Source organism: Narcine bancroftii, chromosome 3 (assembly GCF_036971445.1).
Source record: "Narcine bancroftii isolate sNarBan1 chromosome 3, sNarBan1.hap1, whole genome shotgun sequence".
NCBI lineage: Eukaryota > Metazoa > Chordata > Chondrichthyes > Torpediniformes > Narcinidae > Narcine > Narcine bancroftii.
This window is the reverse complement of record NC_091471.1, coordinates 223,007,666-223,034,879: the sequence shown is the minus strand read 5'-3', so window position 1 is coordinate 223,034,879 and position 27,214 is coordinate 223,007,666. Positions and strand designations below refer to the sequence as shown.

At 43.2% G+C, this 27,214-nt stretch overlaps 1 protein-coding gene across 5 annotated transcripts in view; it reads right to left on the bottom strand.

The window, feature by feature from the left end:
• The window catches only part of rasgef1ba (RasGEF domain family, member 1Ba), a 119,985-nt gene that overhangs the window by 20,749 nt on the left and 72,022 nt on the right, over nucleotides 1-27,214 (bottom strand). For 4 of the 5 annotated variants that reach the window (XM_069926725.1, XM_069926724.1, XM_069926726.1 and 1 more), the window contains 5 exons: nucleotides 21,923-22,018; nucleotides 21,663-21,765; nucleotides 11,801-11,880; nucleotides 2,186-2,281; nucleotides 400-495 (listed from right to left, as the gene is read on the bottom strand). In XM_069926725.1, the coding sequence (XP_069782826.1) occupies nucleotides 400-495; nucleotides 2,186-2,281; nucleotides 11,801-11,880; nucleotides 21,663-21,765; nucleotides 21,923-22,018 (471 nt within the window). Of the gene's footprint in view, nucleotides 1-82; nucleotides 154-399; nucleotides 496-2,185; nucleotides 2,282-11,800; nucleotides 11,881-21,662; nucleotides 21,766-21,922; nucleotides 22,019-27,214 lie in introns of all 5 variants that reach the window. The other variant, XM_069926728.1, reaches the window with a different exon arrangement.

The window sequence follows — 27,214 nt, the reverse complement described above, 5'->3', positions numbered from 1 at the left end:
TTACACGTCGCCAGCCTTTCAATTCACAATTATTTAATTAAGTGAATTTATATTCCTTAATTAGCATAATGAAATCGTATACCTGTCCCTTGAACTGAGACCAGGCCTGTCCGGTACCATAAATCCCCTTGCCATCGCCATATGCTGATGACACTAAATTGAGTGGAAAAGCAAATTATGCAATAGAAAGACATTTTTGGTTGAAAATATTTGCATTCTCAATAAGTCAGAGAGATGGATTAAAAATTAATTTATGTATGCAAGACGGGATAGCGTACATAGGGACTAAATATAATTTCTTATGTTAACTCTTCCTTTCTACACCTTACCACCATTTGCCTCTTTCTACCTTTCGCAACATTTCTATTGAAATGGGAAAGCAACACCAGGCTTGCTCACCTCAAAATTGACATGTCCATTCATTAAACGATTGGCACAACCTTCATTTAAAAAGTAAATATCCTTGATCAATAGACTGCAGAATGGAATTACAATCTGTTAAAAAATGAAAATGAATACTGGTAAAAAAAATGTCACTTCATTGTTAATCTTCAGTTAAATAGCTCAGCCAATTAACTATGGTATTAAATACACAGGTTAATAAGCCTTTAAGGACTATCTTTTCTAACTGTAGATGCAACCAGTTACTTAAGCGAGTAAAATTGGCTTCTCTCACACCATAGAAATACAAGCTGGAAACTAGAATGCTTTGTGTGAAATAGTATTTGGTTTGTTTGTTACCATAGCAAAATTGGTAAAAATCAGAATCATAAGTGGGATCGGCACCAAGGGTTGGGGGGGGGGACTCGCAGGCGCTCCCCAGCCAAGCAGGGTCCTGTGCTCCCCATACGCTCACAGTCATCACTGATTTTCTTGAGGGAAATGAGACTCCACATTTATAGTTCAGTTTTAATGGCCAGAGAAATAAGACAAATTATTCGTCAGGTAAAAAAATATCTCACTCTAGTTGCATGTATCTAAGCCAGTGGTTCTCAAGCTTTCTCTTTTCACTCACATCCCACTTTAAGTAATCCCTCTGCCATTGGTGCTCTGTGATTAGTAAGGGATTGCTTAAGGTGGGATGCGAGTGGGAAGGGAAGGTTGAGAAGCACTGCTCTAGACCCAATTGTTACTGAAATATTTTGCTGGAGAAAAATTTTCCTTGGCCCATTTCCTTTGGAGTTAAGAAACCGTGCACATAACGAGTCAATCAGGGACAATAAAACAGTGTTTTTCTTTCTACTCACACACCACCTTAAGTAGTCCCTTACTAATCACAGAGCACCAATGACATAGGGAATACTTAAAGGGGTACGTGAGTGGAAAGAAAAAGGCTGAAAACCACTGCTCCAAACTAACTTCATCAGTTTTTTAACCTAGCAGGTGAAAACATGCCATGGTAGGTATTTTCAGTGCCAAGTCTTTTCACAAGGTGGATCAGACCACAATATTTGAAGAAGACGCATGTCTTGATTCCACAAACAAATTATATTTGAATGTAAGCCCCTCATTAGTTTTCCCATTATTCTTATGACATGTTCTGGGACATATTTATTAGGGACCTGTTCAAGGAGAAATGCAGAATGAATGAATGAGTGATAAACTTAATCAACATACTTATATTTCGATCACAGGAGTAGGAATAGGTTATTGGTTGGAGGCTGTGCGCTTTGGTCAATTTTCAAAATCTGTTTCACCCTTAACACCAAAGTGACTCACTTTGAAAGTTGTTTCTATATTAAGATATTAATAGCGGTGTATATCAGGAATTGGGTTGAGGGGTTGTGAGAGCTGATTGTGAGATAAAGTGCTCTCGGCAATACAATGAAACTAGATGTTGTGGCTGTTGGATACCTTACTAAGGGGCTCAATGTAGATGTAAGATCCTCAAAGAGGATTCGAATGACTCAAAGCAGGTCCTGCTCAAGGATGCTCTCAACCACCCCCCACCCCCCCAACCCAATGCTGGAAAAAAAAGATGAATTGGGGAAAACGGAGCTGAGGTGCCCAAGAAAAGCCTTTGAGTGGCTGTCAATAAATGGTCGTGGCTGAGAGCAACACACAGGCCAACAAAATGAAGGCGTTTCTAATTTAGTTTTGAAGTCTTTTCGTGTTGAGTTTAATCAGAAGTCTGTGACCACATGACCAACCACTTGGATGTTCTCATGCACGCGTTCCTCCTCACCTTTTCCCTGGTGCTATGGGCTGTCATCGATCTTTGGGCTGCTCCTCGCAAAGCTGTCCTGTAATTGTAGAAATTACTAGAAGGATCCATTTGGTGCTTAAAATGAAAGCAAAGTCAGTGATTAACTTCAAGATTTTAAAAAAAACTTGCTTGTTAGATTTAATATTTACAAGGTGTATTTCAATTGAGAAACATAAAAATAATACCTTTTTTTCTTATTAAAAAGCTTCCTGTGAATTAAAATTTATTTGACTAAGATTTAGATCTTTAAGAAAACAGAACATTTTTCCAATTCTGTTAATAATTAGTTATAAAAGATTTGCATTTCTTAATTTTGTAAACATGATTTAAAATTGATTATTTGGTTGAGTATAGTGTAAAACAGAAGCAAAATTAGCAAAAAAAAATTAATCAGGATGTTTAAAAAAACTTTGTCAAAAGTAAATAAAGAATTATAACTGAAAGACAAAGAGAACAAATCATGAGTATTTTTTAAAAATGGAATCAATATGATATTTTAACCTGTTCAATCAACAGAGAAAATGAACGTGCAAAAAAGCAGATTGAGTATTGCATGTACCACAAGGATTTTCCAATTGATGAAATCATTTCCCAAACCACAACAATGCAAAACATTAGAAAAAAATGCAATAGAATAATGGTGAAAATATATTCTCCATGTTACAAAAGAAGCCATTTGGTTCATTGAGTCTCTGCCAGCTCAATGCAAGAACAATCAGGTAATCTTCTCCACGGCCCTCTGCCTAGAATCTTGCAAATTTCATTCTTTCAGGTATGTACAGCATTTAGCGTTCTTTTAAACACAGCCACATTTGTTCAGAAAATTATTCTCTTGCATGCTACTTTTGGTTCAAGTAGCTTAATTTTATGTCCATCGTTCATGATTTTTCCACTGATAGGAACAGTTTCAATCTCCTTTTCCTGAGCTGTTCGTAACCTTATTTACCTGTATCAGAAAATGTTTGCACTCTCCTTCGTTCCAATTTTATACTCTATTCAGATCACCAAGGTCTTTTCCTGGTATCATTTTCAGGAATCTCTTCTGCATTCCTCTGAAACCTTTACATCTTTCTTCAGATGTGACACCTAGAACTGAAGACAATTCTCCAGTTGTGGCCAAACCAGTTTTGGCTTTTATAAAGGCTTATCACAACTTCATTTCTCTTGTGATCTATTCCTTTATTTTTAAAACCCAGGTTCCTGTGAGTTTTACTGACTTTCTCAACATACTACCAATATTTTATGCACATGAACTGCTCAACTACACCATGCTATTCGCTCTTTCAATCTTGCGTTCTCCTATAATATTTGCTATTCACATTACATTTTTCTCAACACTAAGCATTATTGTTATTTATTCACTTGTTTCACCATGGTGACTATATCTCCCTGAAGTCTCTTATTATATTTGTACAGTTTATCTCCAAGTTCTTGGACATCTGAAAATCTGGAAATTGATCCCTTTTACTACGTGCAAATCATTAATACAGAGAATACACTGATTTTATGCACCCCAATTTAACATGAATTAGGATATAACACAATGAGTCATTGGACTCAATTGCAGGAGTGGGGACGACCATGTATTAACTCCAAAGAATGGGCAAATGGTGGTGTGAGGTATGATCCTTGGCTCAGTGCCTGATTGAACTTGTCCAGGGGAAATTACCATAAAGAATCGTCAGTTTTCTGGTGTTTGAGTCGATTGTAGGTGTGCACACGCATAAAATGTTAGTCATCGGCTGAGGTTAGTCAGTATCTCTTGATGCTGTGCGTTCGATTTGTGAACAGACATGTTTTCAGATGGGCCATTTCAATTATCAGTCAACTGCAGAAGAATGAACACCACTATTGCTTCAAACAGTTGTCTGAACAATGAGTTGTGAATTCCACTGCAAGGGCACTCAAAAAAACGTTGGGCTGCTGGTAGGAGCGGGGTCGTCAATGTACAAAGCTGTCACTTCCCTGTTCCATGACTATACCTTAAGATATTCTTTTCATCCAATTTACTTCTCTCCCCTCGGAGGATTTTGTACCTATTGCAGCCCCATGAGTTACAAATTTACATCTTTGAGCCAGAACAATCAAACTAAATGGCTCTGTGGGAATCTTAGACATGATTATTTTATACAGTAAAATCCTGATTTAGCGTGACCTCACTTTTTTTGCGATGAGATTTTATGATCGCGCTATGATGGGGTTACACTGAAAATGCTAAAAGCAGTGATCCCTATATCGACCACTGGGAACTCAACTGTTATTCAGACAAGTGTCTATCCATGTTACTTCAGCTACATTTAACCCATGGGCTTCAATATTGATGACAAGTTTATTACACAACACTCATGTCTATGTTTAAGTTTATTGTCATATTAAACCAGATGGAGTGAGAAGAATGATCTAGTAAGTCAACTCGAACATTCCTACAGGAGCAGGGCAAGAGAATGAGAAATATCAATTAGTACCTGGCAAAGGCAACACGAGAGCACTGTTGAATGAAAAAAAAATAGTGGCGCAACTAGAGTTGATGTCTGGTACGATTGCCATCGGCTCTGTACAGGCTTTAAACGGATCATCAAAAGAGCCAACAGGGATTTATTTTAAAATCCTGCCACCATGTGGCCTGGGCCCAAAACGGCACCACCTAGGATCGGTAGCAGCCATGAGGGGTGACAGACTCCGTGGAAGCAGAGGACTAGCGCAAAGCCCCAGAAAATGACGAGACCAACCCCCGTTTGAGAAGGAGAAGTAGAGGAGATGACCCTATGGGATAGTGACCATTACCAATGGAACAGTGAGGGGCTCTGCGGCTGATGGACACATAGGCAGCAGGTTATTGGTGACTCGAGGTGAGGAACCCATACGGATTGCGATCAAATGACTCACACCAGGTTGCAAACTGCTAGAGAATGGCTGAAGTGGTACCAGGTATTGGAACTGGTAAGAAAGAGGGGGCTGGAGGCTTCCTGATCGTGTCAGAGGTTTGCAACTGGAGCTTGGGTGGTTGTTGGTTTGGACAGGAGTCTGTGTGGCTGCAGAGGATGCGGGAGAGCTGGAGGTGAATCCATGGACACTCAGTGATTCTGGAGGATTCTCTTTTGCTTCGCTTTCCCTGATTTCTGCTGATAGCGAATCTTTATCCACGGTAGACTAAAGGGAACTTTGTGTAATATCACATTTTATGTTTTTTTACAATAAAATAATCTTGAATAGTTCATTCAGTAGCATGGTGGTGGCAGGGAAGAAACTATCTTTAAACCTGACAGTGCAAGATTTCAAACTCTTTAACCTTCTTCCCGATGCGATGAGAGAGAATGTTGGTGTTTCAGTACATTGGCAGTCATTACCAAGTGCTTTATGAAAATCCAGATGTACCAAAGCAACTGCATTTCCCTTATCAAATCACTGTTATTTCTTTTAAAAAATAGTTACAAATTGCACCTCATTTTTATAAGTGAACGTCAATTTTGTTCCTGATATTGTTCCGAAAACTTTCCCAACCACCTAAGTTAAACTGACCGGTTTGGATTATTGTTTTTTTTAATTTATTCTTTCTTAAACGAGGGGATAACATCAGCAATGTTCCAGTCCTCAGTCGCATAGGTTTGTTAGGAAGTTTATAGTCATGTCATCTGTAATTTCCTCCTTTATTTTCCTTCAGCAAATGAGGATACAGGTATACCCCACTTTGCTAAAGTAGAGTGTTCCTTTGATCCCTTTTGTAAGCCAAAATGGCATAGAGCAAAGCCCCATTCACTGCTATTGAGGGTTATTTTCGTGAAAGCAAAAACCCATTCAAATTTCTTGTGGCAAGCGAACACAGGATCCTTCGCAAAAGTGAATTTTTGCAAAGCGAGCTTTCATAAAACGGGGAATACCTGTATATCCCATCTGCAAAAGATGTTTTATTTTCTTTAACTAGTTCTTCCAGAACCTACTCTTATCAATGAATCATCTGTTGTAACCCTCCTATCAATCTTGTTAAAAGTATGATCCACTGTCACCCAAGATTGCCAGACAAGATAGGATTACTTTGCTTTAGGGTTTGTGATTGGTTAGTTTACATTAGCCAGGGTATTTTGTGCTGCTTTAGCCAATGAGGATGTCTTGTTCTGTTTCACCACCGTAAGTTAAAGTACTGCCATCACTTTTATCGATATAAATGTACAATTAATTATTTAACAAATCTTAATAATACAATTGAAACAATCTGCACCTTTTCCTGAAAAGAATAAAATATGATTTAAATCTGATGCATTAATTGGCTGTCCCCAAAGTAGACATGCTGGAGATCCCACCTGCCCAGTTTCCCAAAATGATATAATGCTTCACAATTCCACATATACAGTGAGTAATCACAGAGGCAACATTATTCATGAATTGGCTTCTCTGCTGAGTGTTTTAGTACGTATTGATTTAGTGCTGTTCAGTTGTTTTCAAAGATATTCCCGGATATATTTATGTGATGGCCAAGTGTAGCTTTATGGATAAAGATGTAAGAGATTTAATCACAATGTGCACTTTAATGAGGACGTCCAGACCACCCACTGAGAGTAACTGATTCCAACTGACTGGCAATAACTTGAAAGGAATTTTGAAGAGACATTTCATGCTCTCATTAAGTTGCAATAGGCAGCTTCTTAGTAAATAAATTCCTTTAAAAGCTTCTAAAATGTGATTATGAATACCACTGCACTGCATTGGTACAAGGACTGCTTAAAGAAATCTCTTGATGCCTGCCACATTGACCACCGCCAGTGGGCTGATATCACCTCCAACCGTGCATCTTGGCTCCTCACAGTTCGGCGGGCAGCAACCTCCTTTGAAGAAGACCGCAGAGCCCACCTCACTGACAAAAGACAAAGGAGGAAAAACCCAAAACCCAACCCCAACCCACCAATTTTCCCTTGCAACCGCTGCAACCGTGCCTGCCTGTCCCGCATCGGACTTGTCAGTCACCATTGAGCCTGCAGCAGATGTGGACATTACCCCTCCATAAATCTTCGTCCGCGAAGCCAAGCCAAAGAAGAATAAATATTGGTTAATTTTCATCAGTGTGGCATAAATAGCGGCAACAATTAGAAATTAATGAATGAAATTAAGAGGAGCAAAATTGTCTAGTGGTTGTGGTGATACACCACTAGCCTACTGCAGGGGGCGATCTCTTTACCTGCAGGAAGTTCACCAGAGAACAGATCACACCTGGTCGAATGTCAATCAGCCGACCTCAATAGACCTAACTCTACCCGGCCGGCTGTCAATCAAGCGCCCGGGATATAATCCTGAGCCGGCTGCTCCCGAGCCACTCACTTGGGAACCACCAGTACAGCTACCACTGTAGCAGAGAGTTTTAACTGAATAAAGCCTGTTGTATTGCTGCAACCGTGCATCACAATTTATTCAGTTAAAATTTTAGACTTGCTATCGACCCTCACCACCCGGAAGCCCAAGCACACTTCGAAATCTGGAGGCAGTTATCCAGGCACACTCTGACGTGGTAAACACGAATCAGAAGAAACTTGTGGTGCTCCGCACGAAGTTGGGTCCCATGCCTTCCAGGCCCTCAAAGACTATACAGAGTACCCGGAAGGAATGGCTACCCTGGAGGCCATGTACAAGCCCACAATGAATGTGGTCTACGCCAGATACCTCCTGAGTATTTGTGCCCAGCAGCCAGGTGAGACAGCTGAAGCCTACCTGGGAGCCCTGAGTGAGCTAGCTCGTCTGTGTCTGGCAGAGCCCGGGGTGAACGAAAAGGAAGTCGAGAGATTCATAAGAGACGCCTGTGTTCAAGGTCTGTGCTTGAGAGCCGCCCGCCAGAAGTTACTAGAAGACAATATCTACTCCCTGGCCTGAACTATAGAGGTAGTCTGCTCGTTGGAGGCTGCAGTGCTCCATGCCGAAGCCTTTGACTCCTGACTTCCCCAAATCTCTGCGTGGACAGCCCAGACAGCAGCCATGACTCAGGGCCCATTGGTAGATGAATGCATCACTGCCACAGGCATCCCGCACCCACGTAAGTACTATGGGTCCCAGTGTGGGTCAGATTGACGATCGTGCCAAAACTGCATGGTGAGAAATCAGTTCTGCTCGTATTGTGGCTAGAAAGGCAACTATGCAAAAGCATGCCTTTCAAGGTCCACCAGCAGCTCAGCGGTCCTCTACAATCACCTCGCTATCCCACCCCAAGATGTTGCTATGTGCGAGGGCCGGGCACCTCCATTACTCGCTACTTCCGTCCTCCTCACCAGCCCCAATTCTGGCTCCGACGGGTACTACCACCGCCTGCTCACCACGAGCGCCGCCCTACCAAAAGCCATGGCAGCCAAGGCCAGCAAAGGCATCACATCCCCCGCCACAGATGATGTTACTTCCTCCAATGCAGAGCGCAATGACATCACCTCCGCCCGAGCAGGCAAAGACGACTGATGGGTAGAGCCAGCCATGCTGCTGCCATGTGTACCCACAGGGTGCCGCCATCTTGCGTCGGCTGAGCACCGTCGCCATCTTGGGTCTATCATGCAGATCCAGTGCACAACCTCATCTCCCACCCTGAACAGGGCGACAACAACGATGACGATGTGGTTAACACAGGCGCCGACCAGACTGTCCTCTCGATGCACCCCAAGCCTGCGGACACCACTGACCACCATTCACCTCCATCGACGTACCCCACTCCTGTGAAGGATGCCACCAGCCGCCACTCGCCTCAACCATCAGGGAGCAGCAACTTGGAGCCTGAGATGGTCCTAGCAGCCACTACACTAAAGAGAGACATCCCACACATTATGGTCAGGTAACAAAATGCCTATTTGACAGCGGCAGCACCAAGAGCTTCATACACCCAGACGTGTACTGAATTTTGAGACTTAAAATCTACCCTACGAGCTTTGCTATCACTTTCACCGCCTAGGACAGCTCCATAAAAACCCTTGGGCACTGCTCCGTTGATCTGACTGTGGAGGGTGGGGGGGGGGGGAGAGACATACAATGGGTTCAGGCTCCTGGTCATGCCCGCACTCTGTGCCCCGGTCCTCCTAGGCTTAGATATCCAGTGTCACCTACAGAGCATAACCCTCACTTTCGGTGGAATCCTACCCCTGCTCATGCTCCACAGTATGCCTTCCGACCTGCCCCAGCCCACCTGCGTCTACTCCACACTGTGCATCACCCCTCCTGCCCTCTTTTCCTACCTCACACCAGACTACAAACCGATAGTGGCCAGAAGCAGGTGCTATTACGCAGCCTATAGACAATTCAGTAAAGCGGTTACCAATGGAGGGCATCATAGAATCCAGCACCAGCCCATAGAGAGCCCAAGTCCTGGTGGTCAAAGGGGGCAGCAAACTGAGAATAGTCATAGATGACAGTCAAACCATAAACCATACACCCAGCTGGATGCCTACCCCTTACCCAGGATAGCTGACGTGGTCAATGAGATAGCCCACTACAGTGTCTTCTCCACAAATGACTGAAGTCGGCCTATCATCAACTCATGATCCACGTGCAGGACAAGCCCTACACCACTTTCAAGGCAGATGGGCGTCTCTACCAGTTCCGCCGAGTTCTGTTCAGGGTCACTAATGAGGTCTCCATCTTCTAGAGCGAAATGGACTGCATGGTAGAGTGGCACAAGCTGAGAGCGACCTTCCCATATCTAAACAATGTCACCATCTGTGGCCATGACCAGCAGGACCACAATGCCAACCTGGAGAGATTTCTCCGGACTGCTGAGGAGCTGAACCTCACTTATAACAAGGAGATATGCATGTTCAGCACCACCCACCTCACCATCCTGAGGTACATTGTGGCACATGGTGTCATCGGCTCTGATCCAGAGCGCATGCGCCCATTAATGGAGCTACCTTTCTCACATTCAATCAAGGCCCTCTGCAAGTGCCTCAGCTTCTTTTCTTACTACTCCCAGTGGGTTCCTCGCTTCTCGGACAAGGTCCACCCACTGGCCTACGCCACCACCTTTCCCCTGCCACCCAAGGCGCAGGCAGCCTTTACCTGCATCAGGCAGGACATTGCAGATGCCACGATGCATGTAGTGGATGAGGACTCCCCATTCAAGGTGGAGTGCAATGCCTCCAATGTGACCCTTGCCACCACCCTCAACCAGGAGGGACGACCCGTCGCCTTCTTCTCAAGAACCTTCCATGGTTCCAAGCTTGGGCACTCCGCCATCGAAAAGGAGGCCCAAGTGATTGTGGAAGCAGTCCACCACTGGCGTCACTACCAGGCAGGCAGGAGGTTCACCCTCCCCACCGACCAGCATGCAGTGGCGTTCATGTTCAGCACCACCCACAAAGGCAAGATCAAGAACGACAAGATCTTAGAGAGTTGACCACCATGATAGGGCGTCATGTGCTGGAGAGTCAAGCTACGACATCCAGAATCGACTGGGAAAGTTCAACGACTTCCCCGACGCCCTATCACGGACCTGCATGTCGGCCAGATGCGTCTTCCCCATCTTGAACACTCATTGCACACTCACGCCGCGGGGGACGACCTTCTCCCCCGCCCCTCCAACGCCTCACTCTCTTGCCGATCCAGGCCACCCCAGCCACCCCACCACAATGTGCCACACCAACTGCCCCAGTGCCCCATATAACCCTCAGACACCCAGCCCGTCCTCGTCGACCTTTGACCAGGAGCCAACCCTGCAACGGTCACAGAGACTCCGACATCCGCCAGACCATCTAAACCTGTAAATACACATATACCACCTAAAACTTTGCTAAACCCTCCCCACCTCGGGACCACCTAAGAATGTTGCTAAACACCCCCCTCCCCGGGACAATTTTAAAGAAAGGGGTGAATGTGGTGATACACCACTAGCTTACTGCAGGGGGCGATCTTGTACCTGCAGGAAGATCACCGGAGGACACAATAGACCTAACTCCACCTGGCTGGCTGTCAATCAGCTGACCTGAATAGACCTAATTCCACCTGGCTGGCTGTCAATCAACCGCCCAGGATATAATCCTGAGCCGGTCCCTCTCAAGCCAGTTACTCGGGAGCCACCAGTACAGCTACCCCTGTATCAGAGACTTTTAACTAATTAAAGCCTGCTTAATTGAATAAAGCCTGTGGTACAGTCTCTCTTGGGTTTTTTGTCTGCTCCCTGCTGCAGCCGCGCAACACTGTGGGCATATCAACTCGGACTTGAATTACTGACTGTTTCTCCTCTGCAGTTCTGATATCCTTTCAGCTCTCAGCGGACACATTTGACACCACTGCAGCAGGTTGTGAAAGCTCACTTGCATTTGGAATAGCTTGATTCATTTCGCTGGTTTCAGCTCAATTTGGGTAAACTATAGCCTAAACTGCATTTCATTATGGAGGAAACTCCATCCTCCCACTCATGTACGTTCCACTGAAAAGAAGCCTTTCACGATAAAACATACCATCGAGAACAAATCGTAACTATCAACTGCTGAACTTCAATAATGGATGCTTAACAGAAACATCTCTAATATATTCTCTTCATTGTACAAAGATTAATTTAACATTAAATGCATATAGTTAAAGTAGCCAATGAGCCTGGACACGACATATTTTGTATATTTTGTGTTGGTTTATACTTACTTCAAGGATATGAAATTTGGCTGTTTTGATTTTGGCCCAGGTTTTCTTTAGTCTGGAAACTGGGCTCATGTTCATGCCAGCTGCAAAATAGACAAGTGGGATCAATCTGGTTACTTAACATACTGCCAAGTAAATCATGGCAATCTGACTCAAACTCCACAGCACCTAACTGCGCGCGTCAACTTTGGGCTGGGTTTGCTATGTATTTTAATCTCAGGGTCAGGTTGGGTCAAACCAGTTTAGTATTTTATCCAGGTCTGGACAGCTTTATATAGTCAAGTTTATTGTCATCTTATTGCACAAGTGCAACCTGATGAAACAATGCTCGGCGCAAACCACGCAGACACACCACCAGGTGTAACACATGTAGAATGTGTTTTATATCCTCGCATATGTCTGCAAGTAGTTTTTTTTGACATAGATCATTCCGTTTCCTGGTAACAGCCATTCTGAAAGCTTGCTTCAGCCAGATAAGCAGTTCAGTTTTTCTTTTATTTCTTTTGTTCTGCAAGGATGGAGGGACTTGAAATGGTCCGAAAATTTTTATTGGCCTTTTTAAGTATCATTTAATCATAGCTTTAGTACTGTATTACAAACTTGTAATACTATATAACCTAGATTATGTTTAATAACACGCTGAAAACTCAATTCATCTTTGGTATAGATCTTTCTTGAACGAGTCATAAATGACTTTCTAGTCTCTCCAGGCGATTATAAAGGAAGATGGTCATGACAACACATGCACGGACAAACAGTACATATGCAGAGCTTAAGTATTCATATATACAAATAATAAGTAAACAAATATTGTTTCCTGAATATCTCAGATTGTTAACGTGAGCAGTTCCTTTTGTCATTCAGTATTCTTACTGCTCGTTTGATCAGAAACAGACGAGATGTGGCAGAGTGACTCTTGTCTTCCACAAGTGCCACTGGACTGGGTGGGGCCGAGTTCCATGCAAGTAAAATCCCAGGTCCTCTTGTTTATGTTGGAATCAGACTAATGGTGGTTGGGTAGGGCTATGATTTGTTCTCACTCTACTGCATAGGGCAGGGTCCTTCAGTAACATTTCCCATGATTCTTGTGAAAAAGAAGGAAAGAATAACAAAGGCGTTCCAAGAATAATTGGGAAATACTTTTCTTCTTATAAAGCTAGTCCAAAAAGATTTGTTGAGACATTGTAATGACTACCAAGCATGACATCTCCCATATGTGTATAGCTCCCTCAACAGAAGAAAACATTCTAAGGTGTTTCATAGTAGCATTATTAAACAAAAAGAGATACAAATCACATTTAAGACTCAATGACTAAAAGCTTGATCACTTAAGCTGGTTTTAAGAAATCTATTAAAAGGAAAGTGGATTAAAAATATTTGTAGTGAGAATTCCAGAATTTAGACTTTATAAACTCAAAGGTACAACAATCAATGATAGGCCAATTAAATTTAAGAATGATGAAGAAACCAGAAACCAAGACAGTTATTTGGAGAGTCATTAAGTTGGAGGAGATCAGATATAGACTGCAGAGGGACCAAGGACGGATTTGAAAGCAGGATACAATTTTCAAAATTAGGGAACAGGTCAAACAAAAGACAATGCAGGTCAGCAATGATTGAATCGGAATTGTACATGATGCTCACCTCAGAGTCAAAGGTGAATTGCCTGGTTCACTTTGTTAGTTGCCAAGGAGAGGAATGGTATCATGGTTAAGGAAGTTGTAATTGAGAAAAAGGATATTTTAGTCTGGAGTAGCTGTTCTGAATGCGGGCCATATGCCCCCCACCTTCCCCCCTTTATTTAGGGGGGGGGCCATGGACTGAAATCATAGAATATTTTTCTTTTTAAAAAAAATTCAGTTTATATCAGGAGTTTGCCGAGGTTCGGTGTGACACCAGAAACCCTGGAAAATTTCTACAGAGGTGTGGTGGAAAGTGTGCTGACTGGCTGCATCCCTTGATTGCAAAGCCCTGCAAAAGGTAGTGGACAAAGCCAGGGACATCACAGGCAAAACCCTCCCCTTCATTGAGAACAGCTACAGGGAACGCTGCTGTCGGAGGGCAGCAGAAATCATCAAGGATCCGCACCACCCAGCACACGCTCTGTTCTCACTCTTGACATCAGGGAAGAGGTGTAGGTTTCATAAAACTTGTACCCACCAGGTTCAGGAACAGCTGCTACCCCTCTACCATCAGACTCCTCAATCACAAGCTCAATCAGGGACTCATTTAAGGACTCTTACTTGTCCACTTTATTGATTTTTTAAATCCTCTCTGTATTGCAGTTGGTTTGTTTACATTCATTATCTATTTACAGTTGTTTATTTGTTTACATGTATACGCTGTGTACAGATTTTTTTTGCACTACCAATAAATGGTAATTCTGCATCACCCGCAGAAACAAAATCTCAGGGTTGTATGTTATGTCATGTATGTACTCAGACAATAAATCTGAATCTAATCCATGGAAGGATGGAAGAAATCAACTAAACTTGGCTTCTTCATGGGGAAGGGGGCCCATAGCAGAGTCCTAAGGGGGGCATAGCCAAGAAAATAAAGGTTAGGAATGGCTACTCCAGAGGATATTTCTGTTCATCCATTATGGGATGTCAGATAAGCAATCAGACACCATAGGGATGTACAAGATTGAGGCAGGAAAGTGGTGTCCACTAGTTGGTGAGACTAGGACAAAGGAACGTAACCTCAAGATTTGAGGGTGGGGGTAAATTTAGGGCAGAGATGAAGAGGAACTGCTTTTCCCAGAGTGTAGTGAATCTGTGGAAACCTCTGCCCAAGGAAGCAGTAGAGGCTACGCAATGAGTGCATTTAGGACCCACTTCCATGTTTGCATGATAGGGGAATGAAGGGTTCTGGGGCTGAGGGCAATACCTGAAGAAGGGCTCAGGCATGAAACGATGACTGCCTTTTACTTCCTATAGATGCTGAGTTTCTCCAGCATTTTCTTTTGTGTACAGTAAGGGCTCTATGGTGCAAAGGCAGGCAAGTGGAGCTGACCCCGCAGTCATGATCGTATTGAATGGCGGAGCCATTCATAGTCCACGCCTGCTCCCATTTCTTGCATTTTTCTAACACAGAAGCAATGAGGGAACTGAACAAAACAAGATGACAGTGACCATTAGCCATTCTCCAATGTAATGAGATGGTTAATAACACATCTTTTTGTTTATAATGGAGTTGTTCGCTCATGGACCTCAAAATGACGAGACATGTTAACTGTAAAAATAAGGGTGACAAGGTCCTAATTCAAGGGTCTATTCCACCTTAAAACCTGCGAATGTAAGTAAGAAAGGAATGTGACACGATAGGATGAATGTGTTTATGGGAACAAGTCAAATTGGTTCTGTTAACAATGTAAGACTGGTCTTTCATTAAGACTTTACTAGTTTTAAGAGTTATAACCAAATTAGTATGTGTAGAATAGGAATGAAACACAGGTTCTTTGATTAGACAAGTGTAAGTAGTGAGCAAGATATTCGATCTTCCCATATACTGGAATCACAATCAGAGCCCAGGACCTCAGAGACCCTCAAAGCCAGCCGTCGTAAACCGGAGTCCACAATGAGCACAAGGGCATGAGATTTGCTGCTTATTCATTGTTAATTTTTAAATATATTTTTTAAAAATTTAGATAATCCACACCAAGTAGCCTGAAGAGATCCTGTTATCCAAGAAACAGAAAATCTAATCATGGTATAGAGTGATTGACACATCAACCATCATCACTTGGTCAAATGCGCAGTTTGGCCTGCTGAGTTTCTCCAGCATTGTTTTTGTTTTAACCATGGTGTCTGCAGGCTTCCACCATCAGATTTCTGAACAGAGAGGTGGAGAGGATGAGCAAATGTAGGTTCTTGGGAGTCACTATCTCGGAAGATCTTTCCTGGAACCAACACACCAATGGCATCATGAAGAAAGCCTCTACTTCCTCAGGAGTTTGCGGAGGAGCTAGTGGAGTTGTTCAAGGGAACCGGTATGGACTTGAAGGGCCGACATGGCCTGTTTCCGTGCTGTAAACGGTTATATGGTTATATACACCACAGTAACAGGCTCTTTTGGCCCACGGGCCTAGGCTGCCCAATTACAGTACAACTCCGATTATCTGAAATGCTCGGGACTGGGCCTATGTCAGATAAATAATTTTTTTCGGAGAACTAAGCAGCCCAGTAGCCAACAGCAAATCACTTGTAACAGGTTTAAACAACAACAAACAACAAGGGAAGGCATTTTAAGCATTAAAATAATTTTTAATTCTCACCAACAAAATGCTAGCCACCGCTAATCACTGACACCTCCTGACTGAGGGTCCGCTCGTGCCAGGAGCTGTCACCGGCAGCCATACGTCTCCGCTGCTGCTGGCAGCTTGATGCCCGCAGTCAGTTTGGCTCCGAGAAAATTTTGGATAAATGAGGATATCTGAGAATCCCATTTCGGATAATCGGAGTTGTACTGAACACCCAATTAACTTACACTGCTGGTACACTTTGAACGATGGGAGGAAACCGGAGCCGCCGGGGAAAACCCACGCAGACATGGGTAGAACATTCAAACTCCTTACTTACAGCGTGGGATTCTAAACCCGGTCCCAGTCTCTGGCACTGTAGCAGCGTGGCGCTAACCACTACTCCAACCGTGCCACCCTGTGGTTTTATAAGTCTTCCCTATGACTTATATTTTGCCTCATTGATCAGAATCTTTGAAAACGTGCTCATTTTCCCTCATTGCATCCAAGTGATACTGACAAGCAGAAGCAAGTGGTAAGAAAGGAAGATTCTCTGGGGATAATAGTGTGGATGTGAGAAGTGGATGCAAAAAAGATGATCATGCAATGCTCTTTATAATTGTTTTAGATTTTAAACAAAAATGTTCATTACCGTTTGCAACATGACTTTTGATATGATAGCCAATAGCCGCTTTCAGGTGTTCTGATAGAAGATTAGGCCCCTGCAGGCACGGCGAGAGGAGTTCAGCTGGCACGTTTAGGTGGCCACAGAATGGATGGCTTCCTGGCACCTAAACGTGCCAGCTGACTCCTAGCCGCCTAGCAGTGAAAGCTGGCTACTCCGGACAGGTGCCTAGTCCAGCCCACATTGACCTCACGTCATAGCAGTGTGTCAAGGTATGCCTGACAAACAACTCAGGCATGACTTGACTCCCGCTGCTGGTCTCCCCCCCACCCTCACCTGCCCGACTCCCGCTGCCGCTGCTGGTCTCTCCCCCACCCTCGCCCGCCCGACTCCCCAAGCAGCAGCAGGAGTCAGGTGGGTGAGGGTTGGGGGGGAACTGGCAGCGGCAATGGGAGTTGGGTGGGTGAGGGTGGGGGCGGAGACTGGCAGCAGGAGTCGGGTGGGCAAGGGTTGGAGGGGAGACCGACAGCGGGAGTCGGGCGGGCGAGGGGGGAAGGGAGACCGGCAGCGGGAGTCGGGCGGGTGAGGGTGAGGGGAAGACTGGCAGCGGGAGAGGGTGCAAAAAAAAAATTTGAAGAAGTCTACTTTAGTTTGGCTTCCTTGTCTCAGGAATCGATGGCTGACGACATCACCGCGACGTCATCAGCCCACTCCCTGGCAGCCCCGGCCATTTTCAGCTTCCATAATCGATACTCTGAGCAGGATAATTATACCTCTCGGAGAAGGATTAGGTAAGTAACCCTCCTGGGCAGCTTTTCCAGTTTCAGATGGCCACCCAACAGCCACGGAAGAATATTCTGTGCGGCTTTACAGTCAGGCTTTGTGGCCACCTGAAAGCGGCTAATGTCCCAGAAATGATCCTTGACTGCTGCTTTAGATTTTGCATCTTGCATACATTTCCTTCCAGTCTCCCAGAGTGAGGAAATTATCACCTTAACAGCGTTGACGAGAATAGTCCAATGAATATCCACAATGAAAGGTGGGCTCTTCAGATATGTTTTTTTTATAAAAAATATAATAAATTATGAAAAACATTTAGTCAAAATTATCAGTTTTTGAATAAATATTACCTTGAGATTTATAGTTGTAAATAAAAATCAATCAGAAGTCAAGTTTTATCACCTATAACCTTTTGTCAGAAGAAGTTGACTTTCTTTCCAATTCTGTTTGTACACTTGGAGATTGAAAGATAAAACCAAAAGTGCTGTGTTCGTGTATATACTACAGAATCGTTTATGCTGTTGCCCATAAGTATAAATCCGTGGCTCTCATCCACTGACATTGATTATAACCATATTACAATGACAGCAAGAAACAAGCCAGTTTGTCTCTTCTAGACCATGCCAAACATCTTCTCCCACCTAGCCCCATTGACTCGTACTCACCCCATAGCCTTCCATATCTCTCTCGTCCATATACCTATCCAACTTTTCCTTCAATATTAAAATCAAGCCTGCATCTACCACTTGGGCCGGAAGCTCATTCCACACTCCCATCATCCTCTGAGTGAAGATATACCCCTCTCATGTTTCTCCTATACTTTTCACCTTTCAATCTCAATCTATGTCCTCCTGTTTGAATCTCCCCAACTCTCAATGGAAAAAGCCTATTTACTCTATCTGTTCCTCTCATAAATTCAAATACTTCTATCAAATTACCCCTCAATCTTCGCACTCTCACTATTTTGTTGATATCCTACCTATAATTCGGCGAGCAAAACTAGACACAATATTCCAATGCCTTATACAACTTCAACATGACATCCCAACTCCTGCACTCAATACTCTGATTTTTGAAGGCCAACATTTCAAAAGCTTTCTTCACCACCCTATCCACATGTGACTCCATTTTTGGGGAATTATGTAGCAGAATTCCCAAATCCCTTTGTTCTACTGCACTCCTCAATTGTCTATCATTTAACATGTGATCTTTGTTGATTATTCCTACCAAACTGTAGCACCTCATACTTATCAGTATTAAACTCCATCTGCCATCTTTCAGCCCACTCTTCTAACTGGCCTATATCCCACTGCAAGCTTTGAAAACCTTCCTCAATGTCCCATTTGGCAAGTAATTTTCCACCAATGCTCTCTGGCATCTCCCATCCAAACATCATCAAATCCATTTCACGACTTCAACATTAATAACTAATGAATGAACCTTCCCAACTAATCCTGATTCTCCCTGCTAAAACCACAGATTAAATCCACCTTGAATAGCAAAGCTAAAAAAAGCTTGTTGGTTTGGGTATTTGTTTCTTTATATTTAACCAGACACAGCAGCAGGAAAGTAAAACGTCATATCATAAAATTCTCATGCCCCCAATGGGAAGAATGATAGAAACACTTAAGATAAGACATCATGAAACAAAAGAAAGCCACATGGATCTCCAAGTTCTTCACAAGGAGTATGTCAGCCCAGTCTCTATTTATTGCCTTGCAAACAACATGTTCAGTGTTTTTCCCTGCCAAGCACAAGGTATGTATACAGACCCCAAGATATTTGTTTATCCCTAATCTTAATTAGCCTGGTATTCCCATCAGTCCCACAAGTTCAGGAAGGATGACTTTCTATTTCATTGCATTTATACTCATTATTCACACTTTTAATCAGATATGTCTTTATTCTGCCTTTTCATGGATATTAAATAGGATCATTAGCCGCTTTCAGGTGGAATCGCCTGGAGAATGCGGCTTCGGAGCAGGCCGCGGGTGTCTGCAAAGGGACGTTTAGGTGGCAGCACTGAAGGAGGTATTCTGCTGCCTGAAAGGTCTGAAGCAGGGAAAGGGGCCGCAGAGCAAACACCGGCTCCTGAGTCTGGGCAGGGGCAGCCATCTGACAGTTTCTCTACCAGCTGCCCAACAGCTTGCTTCCCCACTGCCTGGCAGCTCCCTCCTCGATGCCTGATAACCTCCCCGACACAGGACTATGGGGCTGGAGCGGCAGACGCGGGATGTCAGGGGCCCAATGTTCCGCACCATCCACTCCAGCCCCATAGTCCTATGCCAGGGGACTATCAGGCAGCGAGGAGGGTAAGTGTCAGCAGTGGGGACTCCTGTCCCACACTGTCCCCGGTCTGCATGGTGACTCCTGCCCCACACTGTCCCTGGTCCATAGCAGGGAGGAAAGGTGTCAGCAGCGGGGAGGGTAGCTGTCACCAGCGGGGAGGGTGGCTGTCAGCAGGTCGCCAGCTGACTGTCAACAGCCTGCCTGCTGCTGGCAGCTTTGCCTGAGCTGCTTTCAGGTGCAACGGGGGATTCTCGGAGCAGGATATTGTACCAACAGGAGAAGGGTTGGGTAGGTAAACCTCATGGCTTGGTTCTCCACTTTCAGGTAGCCACCCGACAGCTGCATAGGAATTCAGTAGGCAGCTTTACAGTCAGGTATTGTGGCCATCTGAAAGTGGCTATTGACACTGGTAAGATCTCACATGGGGTACAGGGTACAGTTCTGGGCTTCTTATTGAAGAAAGGATGTGCTGGATTCTGTATGATTCTTGGAATGAATGGATCAGCATATGAGGAATGCTTGCCAGCTCTTGGAATGTACTCCTTAGAGTTCAGAAGAATGAGGGGGGACCTCATAGAAGCAGGCTAGACAGAATATATGTGGCAAAGTTGCTTTCCATGGTCAGGGAGTCTAGGACAAGAGGACACAACTTCAGGATTGATGGGCACTCATTTAAAACAGTGGAATTTGTTTAGCCACAGAGTGGTAAACCTCAGGAATTTGCTAAGACAGGCGGCTGTGGAGGCTAAGTTGTTGGGCGCATTTAAGGCAGAGATTGATAGGAATCTGAATTGTCAAGGTATCAAAAGGTGATGAGGAGAAGACAGGGAGGGGGGCTGAGTGGGAAAAATGGATCAATTCATGATGAAATGGTGAGTGGACTTGATGGGACGAACTTCTGCTCCTATATCTTCTGGGGTAATTTATTCAAGGTCAAGGTCAAATTCATGCAACTTTGTAAGGGGAAGAAATTAATTTTATTTTCACTGGCTGCGACTTATTCATTTTATAATTTACAACAGGTCTATTCAATAAACAAACCCATCTACAATCACATTTATTTTCAATACCTTCAAACTTGGATTGAAGGGCACTCAATCATTTTTCAAAAGAAAATAATTAGTTCATTGAGTTGGCCTTTTTATCAGAGCTGTTTGAAGCCTCAATCAGGTTTGTCACTCCACTCTTGGACTGCTTCCAATGCACCAAAGTCACTTTGAGGGTAGGGTCTAATAATCTCCAAACATTGTGTCATTTGTGGATAAACCAATGATGTATAAAATGCTAGTATAATTTGTTTTGACTGATACTCATTTGCCCTTGAGATACAAGCCAGTACATAATTAGCTTGGTTAATAACATTGCATTAACTTGGTTAAAAAGATACAAACTGAAAGGATATTTTGTTAAAAGTTCCCACTGTCATTGTGGCAAATTAAATCTAATAAAACTACACGTCCTTCTAGATTTAAAAAGTAATTTCTTCTCAATATTAAAATCCTAATCAACAGCTTATCTATGACAGGAAACTGTGATTGCCATGTGTAGTGCTGGTGAATGACTAAAATGTAAGTGTATTATAGGTACGCTTTAATTTTTCATGCAATGTAGACGCACTGCATGGTAACAGCCCTTTCGGCCCACAAGACTATACCCCTCAATTGACCTACAGCCCCCATCCCCATCCCTCCCTCGGTACATTTTGAATGGTCGGAGGAAACCTGAGCTCCCAGAAGAAACCCACGCGGACACGGGGAGAACAAACAAACTACTGACAGACAACACCGGGTCTGAGCCCCAGTAGCTGGTGCTGTAATAGTGGAGCGCTAACCGCACTGCCTGAGCAATACTATTTGAATTTAATGAAGAACTATTAACTTGATTGATCTGTACTGTATTTCATTAAAGTCCATGTAATGAGTGATACTCACATATAATTGCCATCAAGGAATTGAAGTTCCCAATGTTGAAACACTCACGAGCAACATCGATGAAATATTCTATCATTCTTGCTCTGTGTTTCTTCTTTACAGGCTGTGAATGACAGATGAGAAAATTAGACTTTAGATGAAAACTGTACCTTTCACTGAGAAGAATTGACAGTTGAAAATGCATGATAATGAGAAGCAATTATTGTGAGAGGCACAAAGAAAAGGACTCTGGTATCAGAACCTGGCAGGTTCTGACTCACCATACAGATCTCTGTGGCTACAAGATAGCTTAGTCTGTTAAACCACTCCACATAGGCTTTCAGGTTGCTGGTTTTCTTCAGATCATTAAAGCAGGCCTGAAAGATAAAAAGTAACAGCAAACTAATTTACACATGGAAAATCCAACATCAAAATACAACAAAAACCCTGTTTTCCAGAATTCAAGCAACCCGTAGCCTCCAGCAACCGGCAAAAAAAAAGCTGAAAATAAATAGGTAGAAAATGCGGTAGTTTAAAATTGGTGCACCTCACTGTATGTTCGCCAATCACGCAACACGCAACCGGGAAATTTACTTGTCCAGAATCTATCAATCCCCATGGGTGCTGGATACCAAGAGTTTTACTGAACAATCTCATCCTATCCCTAACATTGGATTAAAAATGTTTCAAATAAAGCATTATTACTGTGACACAAGGTTGACCATTCTTATGTCAATTATCTTTACAGAAATTGAGAAGTTCACATCTCGTGACCATCCACACCTGTTATTAATTTTCAATTAAAAGTGCAGAGAAATAAAGTGTGTGTGAAAATTGCACTTACTTTTACACATTTCTTGTGTTATGAGTACAATTTATCATAAAATGTCTCCTATTTTCTTCCACTACATGGTTCAGTATACCACAGTTATTTTGATGTTTGCTGATAAATATTGGCTAGTTGTACTTGTGTTTTACACCTATAGTAAAACCAGGGGTCAAATCCTGTGGTGTCAGTAAAGGGATTGGAGTTAAAAATTCAGGATTAATGTGATATTATACCTGTACAGTGAGAAGGGTTCTTCTGGCTGCAGATTAGCACTCAACACTAACATTTGTTCAACCGTACAAGGGAGCAGGGCAAGAGCACAGTTACAGATCTCAAGGTTTCAATAAGAAAGATCAGCTAGTACAATAAAACCCGTGGTATCCAGCACCTATGGGGATGGGTAGATGCTGGATAAGTGAGTCTTCTCATTGCTTGCATTAAGAATAAGCAGTTTAAAAGATAAAATTACTGTACTTACACTGAACAAACTTCACTTGCATGAATATATAAATCTTGAAGCATTTTATTTTATTTTCAGTCTGGTTCTTTGAAAGCATTTAACCATGGCGGCAATTACAGGTTCCTTCCCCTCCATGGAGCCACCCAATAGATGAATAATAACATCATAGATAATTAACCCCCCCCCCCCAACAAGTTTACAGATACAGCTTTACTAATATACTTAATAATATACTAATAAAGACTCTTACTAAGCAAGGATAAGGAGACCCTTTAAGAGAGTCACCCACACAGCGAGCAGCATCAACCAGCTCTTCATCCTGGGTGACGCCATTGCTGTTTCACACAACTTGATTCAAACATTCAAAGTAGGACCAAGGTACTCCGCTGGCTGAATATTTGCTAAAGGTTTATGCTTCTTCACCAAAGCTTTATCTGTTACTTCAGAGAGCATTTACACTTTTAAACATTTATTTAAATTTTTGTATTATTATTTATTTTAATTTTTTTAAATTTATTTTCCTCCTTTTATTAAAAAAAACCAGTAGCTTGAGGTTTTGAATTCCAGATAACATAGCAAGGGCCACATTAAGGGATGCTTGGATTATACCATCATCAGGTTGGTGAGCAATTGCACTATCGTGAACCTTCTCCCCAGTGGGAGGAGGGAGAATAGAGCGTGTCCATCAGTTCGCTGGCTGGATTACCTCCGCAGGGATGGTGTGTAGGTGGAGTAGATGGAATGGAGGAAGGTCTGAGCTGCATTCACCATTGTATCTTCTGATCTTGGGAAGAGCAGCTCCCACACTACATTGTGATGGAACCAAGATCCAGCTAGCATGCTTTCAAATGGTGCACCAAGCTGTTATATGGCCCTGGGGAAGATGCCTAACTGCCTTGGTCTTCTGAGGAACTCGAGGCATTGGGATAACTTCTTGTCCATCATGCCAACATGACTGGTCAAGCTCAGGTCATTAGAAATGTTCACCTCCAGGCATTTGAAACTAGCTGCTGTCTCTTCTTCAGCACCATTGATACGGACAGGGGTGTGGTCTCTGCCCCTCTCTTATAGTCTACCATAGTTCTTTTGTCCTACTGTCATTGAGAGGCTGTTACCTTGCCACTATGCCACTAAACACTTCTGGCTTGTCATTATTATTCAGCCACAGAGTTTGGTGCCATTCGTTAATCTGAAGATGGAATTGGAGTGACTTTTAGCCATTCAGTCGGAGGTAGAGAGGCTTTTCCAGCAGAGCAGTAATGCTTTGTCCACGGTTCCTGCTAGACTCATTTTCTTCTGTCCACTTTTATCCACAGATACAACTCTGCATCTCTGCCTTATTCATCTCAGATAAAGTTGCACCAGTCACTGGCCCTGTGACGTGACCTGGCTTGTGGCACATGGGAAAGGGGGAAGAGGAGCTTAGGGCATCAATGCATAGACCACAAGACTTAGGAGAAGAAAGGCCATTCAACCCATTCAGCTTTTCAATCATGGCTGATGCATATTTCCATTCAACTCCATTCTTCTGCCTGCTCCCAATAACCTTTGACACTCAGCTTTCTCACACCTCTTAGGGAGGGCCGCGGACCCAGGTCATTTTCCCGGGCCACCCTCTCCCTGCCATGTGAAAAGCCAAGTGGCCAAGCAGGGGAAGAGCCGTGATGTCAGTGCTTGTGTGCTGCATCACATAGGTAATTAAAATAAAGATTCATGCCACCTGACAAGAGCGGGCCATTTCAGGAAGCCACGATGGTCACTCAATGTGGAATCGATGGCCGTCTTCGTTACCCATAATCCCCCATGCAGCTGGAACTGCTCTGCATTTCTGCACTGTGCCGCCGTCATGATCTGCTGAAGCAGCCACGTAGTGGGGGGGGGGCGTGGGGGGTGGACGATGGACGGCCGAGGGTGGGGGGTGACTTACTCTTACTCCTGTGAGTGCATAACGTGTCATTGCTTGGAGCAGAACCCCCACTAAATTGCTGGGAGGGCCAATTAGAGAGAATTTGGACAGTGATGTGAAAGGCCCAGGAGGTCCTGCCTTCCCAGGAATTTCACTCAGGTACCAGAAAAGAAGAAAAAAAGTGAAGAAAAAGCAAAGCCCCAGATACACAAAACACAACAAATAAAAGATAAAGGTGTGGAGAAAAAAACTGGGAAAAAATGGAAAGATGCTGGAAGAGAAAAGTGAAGGCCTTACCTGCATGAAAAAGCAGGGACCCGCCGTGGAAAGAGGAGCCCGCTCCCCGAGGTTAGTGGAAAACCCACAGGGTCACAACCTACTGACCACGGGACTGCAAAAATGGCTCACTGAGCCAAAGAGGTGTGCAACTGTGCATGCGTGAGGAATCGCACATGTGTGATGCGCACGACAAGGAGAACACTGACGGGAAGGGGGAACTAGCTGTGGAGTGAACCTACAAAGCATGAACAGCCTAGAGATGCCTGACAGGAGGGCTCTCAGCTGGAAGATAAAGAAAGCAACGGGAAAGGGAGGGGTGAGAAAGAAAAATGGAAGCAGGAGACACAACAGATAACCAGCCCAGAGAAGAGGACCAACATCAAGAAACCATGGAAAAAAATACCCAACAAACTGAGACAAGCAGCTCAACAAGAAAGTCAGAAGAGACACAGATACAAGGAAGAGAAATAGAAGACACAAACCCTAGAGCAGACACAGAAGAAGAAGAAGAAGAACACCAAGCTCTGCACAGAGGAATAGGTGGTCAAATGAATGGACAGTACATAGATAAAAAAAATTTCAAGAACAAATGAAAGCATTAAAAGAATGGCTGACACTAGAATTTACTGAAATGAAAAGTACAGAAGAAAAAGTGAGTAGAATAGAGCTGGTCATAACAGGTGTAGGGAAAGGATGAGAAAATGTGGAAGAACGTGTAATGGTGGTAGAAATGGAAGTGAACGACTTAAAAAGAAAATTGGAAGAAAATGACAAAAAAGTTAAAGAAACAGGAGTTTTTAACTCAGAATATGGATATAATGGAAAACTATAGTAGGAGAAACAATATAAAGATGGTGGGCCTTAAGGAAGAAGAAGAAGGCAAAGATATGAAAGAATTTATAAAAGAATTGATCCCAAAAGTCCTGGGAATGACAGAAATGTAGGAAGGAATAGAAATAGAAAGGGCACACAGGACATTAGCCTCGAAACCACAGACACAACAAAAACCAAGATCCGTTTTAGTAAAATTTCTGAGCTACACGACAAGAGAAAATTAGAGAAGACAAAAAACCATTGGAGTACGAAGATCAAAAAAAATTTTTCTACCCAGACATAAGTTTTGAGCTCCAAAAGAAGAGCAAGGAGTTTAACGCAGCAAAATCGATCCAATGGAAAAAAGGCTATAAATTTATGTTAAGATATCCAGCGGTGCTTAAAATAGTTATCCTGGGGGAGCAAAATAGACTGTCCTCAGATCTGGAGAAAGCAGGAGAATTTGAATAATGCCAGCAAGACAGAAAGAGAGATGTAACAAGAACAAAGAACGACAACAAACTACATAAAAAGAAGTAAAAATAATGTATAAGTAAGAACTAAAGAAAGGAAGAAAGGGAAGTAAGGGAGAAAGGGGGGGGAAGAGGAGGGGTTAAAAAATTAAAAAAGAAAAAGAAAGAGGGGGAGCTTTGTTGTAATGTGAAGATACAAGTCGTTTTTGGGGGGGGTTGGGTGGGAGAGAATAACAGTCATTGCAGAATCAGTTGACACGTGAACGGGTTCGCAGTCCGAATGGAGAGGGGAATTGTGGTTGCCCAGCAAGGGACAAGGGGCGACTCGGGGTGTGGGGGGGAACTTGGGGTTAAGGGAATTTTAGATGTGGGAGTGTTTGAAATATTTTATGTTTTAGAAGAGTTGCTACACAGTGCGTTCAAAAAAACAAAACTGAGAAATGGAAATGGGGAAAAGGGGAAGATGGTGGTGACGAACTGGAAATGAGATGTAAACAAGTATGAAATGACCATGTTGAAATATATGACTATAAATTTTAACGGAATACATAACCAAATCAAAAGGAAGAGGCTATTAAATTTACTGAAAAAAGAAAAAATTGATATAGCATTCATGCAGGAAATGCATCTAACTGAAGTGGAACACAATAAATTAAGGAGAGACTGGGTAGGGCACGTAACGGCAGCATCATATAATTCAAAAGACAGAGGTGTAGCTATATTAATTAATAAAAATGTACCAATCAAAATAGAGGAGGAAATAATAGATCCAGCAGGGAGACATGTAATGATAAAGTGTCAGATATATTCAGA